Source organism: Phodopus roborovskii, unplaced genomic scaffold (genome assembly GCF_943737965.1).
Source record: "Phodopus roborovskii unplaced genomic scaffold, PHOROB, whole genome shotgun sequence".
Taxonomy (NCBI): domain Eukaryota; kingdom Metazoa; phylum Chordata; class Mammalia; order Rodentia; family Cricetidae; genus Phodopus; species Phodopus roborovskii.
The window spans coordinates 37220232-37232824 of record NW_026126433.1 but is presented as its reverse complement, the minus strand read 5'-3'; the positions used below and the strand labels follow the sequence as shown (position 1 = coordinate 37232824).

General features: G+C 45.0%; 1 protein-coding gene across 1 annotated transcript in view; it reads right to left on the bottom strand.

The window, feature by feature from the left end:
- The window catches only part of Gpa33 (glycoprotein A33), a 28080-nt gene extending 15729 nt beyond the window's left edge, over positions 1-12351 (bottom strand). The window contains exons 1-2 of the mRNA XM_051185754.1: positions 12216-12351; positions 3369-3523 (exon numbers count right to left, since the gene is read on the bottom strand). Coding sequence (XP_051041711.1) covers positions 3369-3523; positions 12216-12351 — 291 coding nt within the window. The remainder of the gene's footprint in view (positions 1-3368; positions 3524-12215) is intronic.
- Between the last annotated feature and the right edge of the window lie 242 nt (positions 12352-12593).

The window sequence follows — 12593 nt, the reverse complement described above, 5'->3', positions numbered from 1 at the left end:
CCACTCTCAAATTCCAAGTTCACTTCATTTTGACTATTGCCCTTGGAATGTGTTTATTCCTTTATTTGTTCATCCATGTTTATGAAGCAGCATATCAGTGACTCATACCACAGATGGCTGAGCCAGACTGCCTCAATCAGATCCTAACTTTGCTGTTTGCTAACTGAAAGTCCTTGAGCAACGAGCTTGACTACTTGAGACTCTGTTTCCTCCACTGCGGGGAAACAACGGAGATGTTGATGATAACACATCTCATGCTATTGTGACGAGACTAAAGCTGGTAACATATGCAGAGCAGTTGGGGTCTGCCTGGTGTGGTGTCTACTGTTACTAGCCATTATTACAATCTACCTACCATGTTCCTGGCATATAACTCATGAGTTCTGCCCTCAAAGACTATGAGTTTGAAAAACAACCAACCTTGGTATCTTCTGATAATGAGATTTAAAGATGGTCAGGTAGGGGAGGATTCCTAAAAAGGGTAATAATTGCTTGAAGCTTGAAAATAAACTGAATTAACCAGGCAAATAGCTTGGAGCCTGGAGCAGTGTGTGCTGGTGTAAGGTAAATGCATTAGACATCAGAGGCAAAGGAAAACCCTGAAAGCAGACAGCAATAGTGTGGCAGAGTGTAAGTCACAGATTAGTATGAGTAAAGGCCATAGCTGCTGCTTATGGTATGTATGTTTTATGTTGCGTACCATTCCAAAAGTTAGATATGTATTCTCATGTAACTATCACAACAGTCCTACAGACCTTATGAGCATATCCATCTTACACAGGGGGAAAACGAGGCACCAAAAGGCTGATTAAATAAGGTCCCCAAGTTCACATTCTAAGCGAATGGCAGGGCTGAGGTGACCCTGAGCATTCTGGCTCAGAGCCCTAACTCTGCAGATTCTATTGAGTCATGGCTGAGACACTGTGTGACACTAAATGGTTCATGGTTCATCCACAAGGCAATAATGTACTTTTAGCTGTGTTGCTGATGATTTGTCTTGTTTTCCAGTGTAGGTGTGGGTTGAACCCAGGGGCCTCTACTTGCTCTGCCACTGAGCCTTATCCTTGGCTGAGAAGTCTGTGTTTGATAAGGTCAGCTCTTTGCTTTCTTCCAAGACAGGGTTTCTCTGTGAAACAGTTCTGGCTCTCCTGGAACTCATGCTATAGATCAGGCTGGCTTTGAACTCACAGAGATCTGCCTCTGCCTCCCACGTGCTGGGATTAAAGGCATGTGACACCACTGCCTGGCATAAGGTTGGCTCTTAATATGGAGTATGAATGATTGGAAGGAACCAGGAAGAGGTGGGCAGTGGTGGCTGGACCTCCTCCTGTCCACACCACCTCCTAGGACTCACAGATAATAATCCCTTTCTCTGCATTTGTTATTGGTCCTAAGGGAGCTACCTCAAACCCTTATGGAAGTAGAGTATCCATTCAGTAGCTATTACATAACCTCCGTGTCTATGTCAGCACTCAGAATAAGTCAGCCATAGACATTACACTGGCTTGCTGGATGCGCCTGGGGGAGGCACAGTGCCCTTCAGTTCCTGCCGCTCAAGACAGCAGCAAGGGCACTATTCTTTTCACTCTGGAGCACAGGTGGGGCCTGTGGGCCATCAGGCCCCTGGCGCACAGATAGGACTGACTCCTTCCTTGTCAGTCCTGTCATCCAGGACACAAGTGTCCTGGGATTCTGTCAGGGAAAAGGCTAAAGCCTCTTTGTCTGGATGGCTGGGACCACATGATTATCTCTGGCAGATGTGATATATTAAAAGTTTTTCCCTAAAGGTTATACAGCGAAAAGGAGACCAAGGGACAGTAGCAGTGGGTGAAGAGGAAGGAGAGGATGCAGGCAAAAGGTCACATAAGTCACACAAGAGGATGAAAGGTAATTTTTTCTTAGTTTCAACTCTATCACAGTTTTTTTTTTTTAATTGTTGTTGTTCTTTGTTTTCCTTTCCTTCTTTATCTGTGGTGGATAAGTGTTTTGGTCAATTTTTTGTCAACATAACATAAGTTAGAGTCATTGGGAAGAGGGCCTCTCAACTGTGAAAATGCAGCACAAGATTCTGTAGTGCATGTTCTTGATTGATGACACATGTGGGAAGGCCCCTCACTGTGCATGATGCCATCCCTAGGCTGATACACAGCCCTGGGTCTTATAGGAAAGCAGGCTAGCAAGCCATGAGCAGCAAGCAGCAAGCAGGCCTCCTCCATGGTCTCTGTTCAGCCCCTCCCCCGGGTTCCTGCTTGAGTTGCTGCCCTGACTTCCTTTGATGATGGACTGAGGTGTAAGCACAATAAACTTTTCCTCTCCAAGTTGCTCTTTGGTCCTGGTGCTCTGTCACAGCCATACAATCCTATCTAAGATAATAAATAAATGCAAATGTACTTGATGGCTAAAGTGTAAAACCCTAAGTGAAGTTTTGTGGCTTCTACGTGGCCATTCTAACAGTATAGAAGTTCACTGAGATGTACAGAGTTAGGGACTGGGCAAGTGTTTGAGTGGCTTCCTTAAACTAGCTGTGTGAAGGCTTTGCAAATTCATTAGAATAAAGTAATTTTATTTGTAAAAGATGTTTTTGAGAGAAAGAGAGGGAGAAGGGGAAGGCTGAATCAGACTGGAGCTGCTTCTGGCCTCACCTTCTGAGAAGAGGGGTTGCAGGTGCCCTCTAGCACCTCTTTCCCACGGTAGCATTGTGAAAGATCTGACTTAAAGGAATGGATGCTCCATTTATTATAAACATATACGCTTTTGATCACAAGTGAGATACGCTTTCTACTTTATCAAATCACCAATTATTAGACAGTTGGAGCAAATGCTGAGAAAACGGTGGACACTGTGGATGAAAATGAAGACTGCTAAGACTGCTAATGAAATGTCTTAATTCCAATAGGTCAAGTTCACAGCCAGGCGGTGGTGCACTGGGGCGGCAGAGGCAGGGAGATCTCTGTGAGTTTGAGACCAGCCTGGTCTACAAGAGCTAGATCCAGGACAGGCTCCAAAGTCACAGAGAAACCGTGTCTGGAAAAACAAACAAGCAAACAAAAGGTGAGTTCACATACTCTTTAACCCTCAAGTTCCACTCTGGTTTATTTGTTTCTGAACCTGGTGAATGCTAGGCAAGTAAGTTCCACTTTTCGTAATCTATCAGATGATATATGTCATATATAATTTTTGAAATATGACATGGAGTTCATAACTCAGTGGTAAAATGAATGCAGGATCAGATGCATCAGGCTCTGTTTGAATCTCAACCCAAAGAGAGGAAAAGAAAGAGTGACAGAAGGAAGGTGTTAAGGTCCAGGCCTGACAAGCGATTACAGTCAAGGATAATCATGATGCCCCAGTTCATCCTAGAGCCTTACCGTTTCACTCCTGAGAAGCTTATCCCACTGAACAAGTCCTTCTCGGTCTGGAGCAGAGGTGATGTAGGTACACGGAAGGGTGACACTGTTGCCTCGAGCAGCCCGAAGGACATCCTGTGTAGTTTCCACAGAAATAGCATCGACAGCTACCCAGACTGGAATGAAAGGGGAAAGTAAATGGCTCAGACATACACACTTGCTGCCTCCAAATCCCCGCAAGGACGTTCAGAGAAGTTCTATGGCCACATGAAAGCTGCTACGGCAGCCACCTTGGTCAAGGCATGTTAGCTGTTGTGCCCAAGGCCAGGATAGGGAGGAACTCCGGTGCCTCCGTCTGCCTTCTCCCTACCCTGAAGTGTCCTGAAGAAGTCCCCTGCATCTGGTGGCTTCCAGTCTCAGCCATACCCCTTGTCAGCTGTATGGACTGCTCTAAGCCTTGGTTTCTCCTCAGTTACTGGGCGGGGGGGGGGGGGGGGGGCTAAAAAGTTTTAATTTGTGCTGAGCACAGAAAAATCTCGATAAACACTTTTTTGCTGTAACCATCATTTGTGTTTTTACTTAATTAACAAATGTTAATGGAATACTTGCACATCATAAAGAACTTTATGAGCAAAGAGAGTATTCCTGGGAATATTTTATCAGAAAAGAGTCAAAAAAACAAAAACAACAAAACAGTATGGCAGCACCACCATTTCCTCTCACACACACTTTCCTTTCTTGGTGTGTTTGCTCCATTGTGAGGTGAAGTCCCTCCTTTTGAATCTGGGTGGTCTATAACTATGGTATGGGGACATTCCATAGCTTCCAAGCTAAATTATGTAATGGAATATGCTTTGCCTGGTCCTTTTGGGACCTGACTAATACCTGGTGTTCAAGCTCAGCAGACACAGGAGAAAATCAAGAGGAAGTTTCTCTGAGGCCAAGCAGAAAAGGTGTCTCCAGTGAAGCAGGGGGTGATGGATAAGAATGGCGCTGCAAGCTCTTAGATTTGAATGCTTAGTCACCAGGGAGTGAAACTCTGATAGAATTAGAAGGATTAGGAGGCCTTGTTGGAGGGAGTGTGCCACTGAGAATGGGTTTTAAAGTTTCAAAAGCCCAAGCCAGGCCTGGGTGCTTGCTTGTGCTCTCTTGCTCTCTCCCTGTATGTGTGTGTGTGTGTGTGTGTGTGTGTGTGTGTGTGTGTGTGTGTGTCTTCCTCCCTCTTTCCCTCTCTCTCCTTCCTCATGGATAAGGATGTGGCTCTCAACAATTGTCCTAATGCCTGCCACCAAAATCACACACACACACACACACACACATACACACACAGCCCGTCATGATGACAGTGAACTAAACCTCTGAAACTATAAGCCAGCCCCCAGTTAAATGGTTTCTTTCATAAGCATTGTCTTGGTCATGGTGTCTCTTCACAGTAATAGAACAGTGACTAAGACAGGGGTCAACTGCTCAAATGTCAATGATTTGTTTATACAGAGAGCTCAGGACCCAGAGACCTATGGCTGAATGTGGCAACATGAAGATGAATTTGGCATAAGCAGCTGGAAAGGTGAGGATGGAGCTTAAATGGAAGAAGTTCAAGAGTGAACAGGACAAGAGTAAGTAGATAACCTTTCTGGAAAGGACAGGAACTCATTACAGCTAAAATAAGCTTTAGACCAAGACAGGTTTGTGTCTTCAGGGAGGAAATGGCATATTTGATGATTTAAAAATATTTCGAGAAGCCAAGTGGTGGTGGTGCATGCCTTTAATCCTAGCACTGAGGAGGCAGAGGCAGGAGGATCTTTGAGTTCAAGGTCTACAAAGAGAATAGAGAGAGGCCAGGACAGGCTCCAAGGATACACAGAGAAACCCTGTCTCAAAACACCAAACCAAAAAAAAAAAAAAAAAATTGAGGTCATTTATTGAAAAGAATGAGCCAAAAGAGAATGAATTGAGTAAGGTGGTAGAAGAGGACCTTAGAAAGGACCCCAAGCCATCCACCTCCTGTGACAAGATGCGGCTAAAGGAACAAGTAGGCTGGGAGGCTTCAGGGTAGCAGTATGAACAAGTGTCCTCTGAAGGTTCCTGTGATGAGCTTGCACCATAAGGAAGGAAAACATCCTGCTGAAGATCATTTCCCATCGCCTAGTTTTAGAGACACCACTGTGAAGCCTTGTTCCCAGTCAGATGAACAAAGTGTGCTGGTTATTATCTGTCAACTTGACATAACCCACAATCACCTGGGAAGAGCCATCATTGAGAGGTGACCTAGATCCACTTTGACTGGTATGTCTGGGAGGAACTGTCTTGATTGTCCATGAGGTAGAAGACTAAGCCCATTGTGAGCAACACCATTCCCTAGGTTGGGTCCCTAAACTGTGTAAAAAGCAGAGGTGGTAAGCTGTACAAGCAAGCAAGAACACATTTGTTCTCTCCCTGCTGGGGAGTGAGGATACGATGTGATTAGTTGCTTGAGTGCTACCTTGACTTCTCCAAAATGACGGGCTATAACTAGATATTGTGAAGTCAAGTAAACTCTTCAGTTGCTTTTTGTCAGCATATGGAGTTAGACCAACAGAATGACATAAGAACATAAGATCTTCTTGAAAATGCAAACACCTCCAGGGAACAGGACTGTTCATACTTTGGTACACAGTTTTCACCCCATGTACGGTTCTTAAAAGTGAGAGCCAACTGCCTTTACAGAGTGGGCAGGGCCCAACAGGGGGCTAGATGGTGAGAGTTCCTGGGGTTGCTTTGCAAAATCAAAGAAACAGATACTGGGGGAGGGGATGAAAGACATAAGCTTCCAAAAGTGATCTTTGTCCTCCTTGACATTTGTAAATTCCTGACCTAGTTGGAGCACAGAGACACCAGTGCCAGATGCCACTGAGAACATTCATTCAAACACTGGCTTCCTGGGCATCTGTAGCCTGCTCCTGAGCTGGCCCCCACATGGCCATGCCTCACCAGCCGCTCCTCCCTGTCACTAGAGGCCCTCTCCATCACCCTCCCCTGTCGGAAAATACATTCATTGCTCTTACTAGCAATATATCCTTTTCCAGGAGGCTGTTTGCTGGAAGAGGCCTCTGAGTCTACCTACCAGGTCCCAGCTGCAGCTCTATGCCCTGTTCAGAGAGCACGTTTATATGCTGTTCCCTGGGTGGCTACTAGTAGTCATGGCAACTACCGTTGATCTTCACCTTGCCTCCTGCCTGGACCCATTTTCCTGGAGCCTTGTCCTCAAGGTGACCGTTCTCAGGCCTCTTTGTGGCCTGGATAATGACTCTTTCTTGTCTTACACATGAACTGCATGTGAGTCCATGTAGCACTCTATCTTGTCACACCAGCTCTTACCACCAAATCAAAGAGAATCAACTCTTTAGCTATTCCTTCAGTACTGAAGTGCCCACTCATTACTAGTGAATAGTATAGTAAGCCAACTCTCAGGAAAAGGAGAATAACTGGTAATGCCCAGTTCCTACATAGCATTAACTACAACTTAGTGGCGCAGGTATAAGTATTTCATAAGTATTTCTCATTTATTGTCACAGTCTCTTTGATGTTATCCCATGTTTTCAGATGACAAAATTGAAGTTCAGTCTTGACATGTCTTAACATGCAGCTCAGAGAAGTTCAGCAATTTGTCCTATTGAGATGTAGTTGACAAATGTCAGGGCAAAATGCTCACATTGCTGAGCCAGAGGGGCAGGAGTGGTGTTTGTGCTAACCTCCAACAGAATCCCTTTTCCCCACCTTTATTCTTTGTAAATGAAACTCTTACTTCCTTTCTTCATTCTACAGTCAAGTATGTAACACGTGTCTGCCATGTGAACGAGAGCCCCACTCTTTTCTGGGACACAAGATAGAAATGCATGAACATAGAAAAGCACAAGCTTATGGACATAGGCTAGACTCATACATACACTTAGTTCTCGCTGTTGTGACATGGGTATTGTGTATGTGACTGGATGCCCTCAGATTTCAGAAGAAGGTGTTGGACCCCCTGGAGTTGGAATTATAGGCTGCTGTGAGCCACCCTATATGGATCCTAAGAATTGAACTCAAGTCCTGAAGGAGAACAACAAGCATTCTTAACTTCTGAGCCAGCTCTCCAGCCTCCATGAAATTCACTTAATCAAATTCCAGATAAATATTTTCCAGCAGAAGAAAATTAACTTGAGCTTTATGTAGCCTGGAAACCAAACCTGCTGTTGGAAAACACCTTATATCAGTGAGGTATTCCACACCTTTGTCAGGGGTGAGGCCTGCCAATCAGAACAGGGTAGCCTGGCTAGATCAGGAACTCTGAGCATCTTCCTCCCAGCAAGACAAAATATTCCTTCTACAGCATCTTTCCTCTCCCAATTCCCCCCACCCTTTTTTTTTTCCTAAGTCATAAACACCCCTTTGATTATTCCCATTTGTTCACTGTCATGGAACATTGTTTTAACTAGATAAAGATGTGTTACATTTCTTTACATTGTAGAATATTACTTTAACTGTGTAAAAGTGTGTTACTTTTGTTTATGCTGCATTTAATTATGAAGATGTGTTGCATTTATTTCACCTTGCCTGCCTAAGGCACCCGATTGCTCTAATAAGGAGCTGAACAGCCAGTAGCTAGGCAGAGAAAGGATAGGCAGAGCTGCTGGGCAGAGAGAATAAATAGGAGAAATCTAGGCTCAGGAGAAAGAAGGAAAGGAAAAAGGAAAAACAAGAGAAGGAGGAGAGGATGAGAGACAAGTCTGGGCCAAGCAGCCAGGCAGACACCAGCTATAGAGAAGCAGTGAAATAAGATCCACAGAAGAAAGGTAATAAGCCCCAAAGCAAAAAGTAGATAAAGAGAAACAAGTTAATTTAAGTTAAAAGAACTAGCCAGAAATGTGCCTAAGCTAGGCCAAGCATTCAAAACTAATAATATGTCTCTGTGTCATGATTTGGGAGCTGGTTGGAGGACCAAAAGAGAAAGTCTGGTCCAGTTCACCACTTTGTTCTCACAACACAACTCTCCACATCCATTCTAGGAAGCAGCACACAGTTTGAATGCATGCCTTCCAAAACTACAATATCTCAGAATTCCTTTATCCACCCAATGTATAATCCTGAGAAGTTTCTGGAAGCTGCCTACGCCAGAGCCCTCACTTGAAAACTGGGTTGTGTGAGTATTAAGTGATAAGAAATGTGTCCTTGGTTTAAAGGCCCCTAACTCATCATCAGTGCACCATAAGAAACAGCTACTGTTATATACTTTTCCCCTTACTGAGCCACTTGTACTTTGTCATCTTGTAGTCTGCTATTGGTTAGAAGTTAATTACAAGAGACAACTGCCCACCAACACAAGTTAGCAGACAGGAAGCAGTAGTAATTGCTAATGATTGAAACTGAAGAATAGATCAATGTTAGCAATCATTTTAACAGTGAGTTAAAATCATTGCATGTTAATAGATGTATGAGGGAAGACACAGAAATAAATAAGGGAAGGCTCATAAAGAATAATAATGATGATGATAAATAAACACCTTGTCTAGTGTACAGCACAATTTGGAGGTTAGCGATAAACCTGAGAAGGGTTTTAAAAGACCAACTTGTGTCCTGGGGCATGCTTACATTTTCCATAACCCTGGGTGCGATGTGCCCCTGTGTTCTAAAACTTTATGCCATTGTGGGCTTTGATAGCCAGCTTTATCCTTTCTGCTGATACAGTCAGGGTTCTCCTATTCTGACATAATCAGCAATAAAACATCTGGCTGGGCTTCATCATAATTCAATAAATTCTGTCCCTTCCTCCCCTTCTATTGACTTTATGCTTATTAGTTCTTCCATACTTCATTTCTGTGGGTCTTTGCACCCCCACTCAAGGGATTAAGCCAAAAAGATAGGTGAGACATCTAACCCTAGACTAGAATCTTCCAATCCCCTCCTTGACATTAGTATAACCCTTTCAGTTGCCAAGAACCCACCCTCCCCCCACAGCCGCAGCTCCTCGCCAATTACTGCCTCCAGAAGTTGTCCTCCTCCCCATCTTTCTTTCCTGCTTGCACCTCTCTGATATAAGTAAGGTGCTGTTACAGATCAGATTTGAAATGTCCCCCAAATACTCATATATCCAAAGCTTGGTCTTCTGTGCAGCAGAGACCAGAGGTGGGGCTTTGGGGAGTTACTGGATCATGAGGGCTCTGACCTCGTTGATGGATAGATTAATTTATTGATAAGGGCATAATTTGATTGTCTATTGGGAGATGATAAACTATAGCTTGTCTCTCTCTTGTCCTGTTTCACCTCTTCCTCCCTCCTGCCTCCCTCCCATCATCACCCATGAGGTCAGCCTCTCTGCTCTACTGTGTGTACACACAGTGATACCCTGCCTCACTTTGAGCCCAAAGGCAATACATCCAATCAACCATGGACTAAAAACCTTGAGCCAAAATACATCTTTCCTCCTTCAAAGTAGCCTTCTTCCAGACATCGTTACAATGACAGATGCTGACTAACACAGTTGTCATAAGGTGTTAGAACTAATAGTACATTAATGTGTTAGCCCCTGGGGACATCCAAGTTGACAGGGGGGAAAAGTGTTTTTATCTGCAAGCAGGGAATCATGAGAATCTTCCTCCATTATAGCAGTTTGTGGAAAAGGTTTGGAAAATGGGTTTTGCCTTGAAGAAAATGTCCTAACTCTCGTAAGCAGAGATGTTGCCTTTCTGACACCTGTGAGTATCTTGCCAGTTCTCCTGAGGACTGCCAGATCAGCAGTGGAGTTTACATCCTTTACTCTGATGCAAAGCAAGAACTATAACCCCCAGGGAAAGGCAAAGTTCCAGTAAGTGTCCTTTGATGGCAGTGGATGAGTCACAAATAACTTCCATATAAGAAGGGTGGGTTCATAACTCAAGACATTTAGTGGAAGGACCTATCCCTGAGTTGCTAGAAACTGTCTCTAAACAGGACTAGAGACACACCTCAGAAGTAAGTAGATCTGGCCTTCCATGCATAGGACTATGAGTAGAACCCCAGTACAAAGTAATAAACATGTGACTCAAAATTCATGCTACCACTCAATTTTAAAAATTATAACTAGAAAAGTTATCTATTTAAAGGAAAAGAAGCTGCCTAGATATAAAACAAAGGACACAGTGAGCGTCCCCTCCCCCCCCAAAAAAAAGAAGGAAAGCCCAGCCAGCAAGATACTCTAAGTGGAGAGAGGTCTCCCTGTGGAGCTAGGGTGTGGAGACCCAGCTTGAGGCCTCTATGATTGCTTGTAAATAATTAAGGTTTGTTAAGAAGATAACAAGCTGTCTCTTGAGAGCTAAATGGAAAGTGATACATCCCAGGAAGATAATGAAATGCTTGATGGAGCTGGCTGCCTGAGGCCCACACAGCTCATGATGGGAGCCCTGGGGAAACCGGCAGGAATGTGGCCACTTAGAAAAAAAATCCATTTGCTCAGACAAATCACATATTCTTGCGTAGGGAGGAGATGCTGCTGAAGGCCAGGCATGTTCTCTCAGGGAGAATGAGAGGGTCTCTGAAGAGAAGGAGTCAATTCCCAGAGGCAGGAAAGTTTGTCCTACCCCATCCACAGTGCAGCCTAAGTGCTCAGAGGGGGGCAAAGGGCAGAGAAGCCATAGAAGGCTGTTTAGAACTCTAGCCACACTTGTTGAAAGGTCGGATCAACAGAGATCCTTAGGAATCTGTAAGTTCAAGTCAACTCAATAAATTTCTTGTAAAATCCCAGTCTAGTGCCAGGCCCTGAAGAACTTCCAGGACTTGCTCATACATAGTCCATTGTCTCTGGAGGCCCTGTATCACATCCAGCCCTTGTTATACTTTTCTGAGCGTGCGGATATGAGTCTCTGTGTGCGAGCCCCGTCTTTTACCAGATGGTGTTCTCCTCTATGCAGATTGTTTCAGATTGTTCTACTATCCGCCACTCAATGGCTCAATGCCCAAGAGGTCTGTGAAGAGCTGGGTACTAATTAGGACCTTGTTGATTGAATGGCTTGTGGCATAATCCCTCACAAGAAGCAATAGATGTCACTGTCAACCAGTACCCTAATGGAACCTAATAGAGTGTTAAGCGTAAGTGTGAAAGAGAGAGAAGCAAGAGGGGAGGGGGGAATCGGGAAAGGGTTTTAATGGGAAATTATTGAGGAGGTGAAACTGGATATAGCCCTCGAGGGATGCCATTCACTGTGTTGGATTCATATGTATAAGGGAAGAAGCAATTGGGGGGGGGGTATCGTAGACACAGCGCCATCCCGGTCCCATGTGACCACAGACACAGGGTGAATTCTAAAAGAAAACAAACCAGAAAAACAATCACAGTAACAGTTATCTTGGGACTTTGGGTGTCAAAGGGCAGTTTGGGGCTTTGCCTCTGTGTGATTTCATCTAAGCTCCCTGCAAGGAGCAGCCAGAGTAGTCTCCCCCAGACGGAGGATGGAGAGGTCCGGCAGCCTACAGGTTACAGAAAATGAGCTTCAAACAAGGAGAGAGAAAGACACCAACAGGATCACAGCATTGTGGGAATGGATCAGGACACACACAAGGGTGATTCTCACTCAGGTGTGGTACCCACTCCCTCGTGAGGCACATATTAGCAGACTGGCAGGCAGGTGAGGGACAGCAAGCTTCAGAGCACCACGCCACACTTTACACTTCTCCCCAGTGAACTGGGCGACTGTCCTAACTGGAAGTGTCTGTCTAGGATCATGTCTGTGTCTGCCCATGTCAGATGTGTGTGGCATGCCTGACTCACCAAGACAGAAGATGAGCAAATGTCCCAAGGGTCACTGGGTGGCAAAGAGAGGAGGCATCTTAGGAGGGAGGCAGGTTCCAAGAGGGCTGCTCTGGGGACACAGTGACCTGGGAAAGTGGCAGCGAGGGCAGGGAGAAGACAGAAGGCAGGAGGCAAAGGGGAATGAAGCTGAGCGCTGCCAACATAAGACAGCCTGAGAGCCACTGCATTCACCTCCAAGTCCAGTTTGTCTCCATAAACCATGTATCGGAAAACTGGAATTCCTACCCTGAGTGGAGGAATAACACTCCAGCTAAACCACAGGTACCATGGGAGACACAGACACCCAGCCACTCTGCAGCAGCAAGAGGGGCACATCTCTCTAGCTCATCCCTCTCAGGCATCACACTCTGGACAGACTCCAGACAGGCAGCGCTGGTGAGGATGGAGTGAACTTAGAAAACTGAAGCTCGGGGCTGGAGAGATGGCTCAGGGGTTAAGAGCAC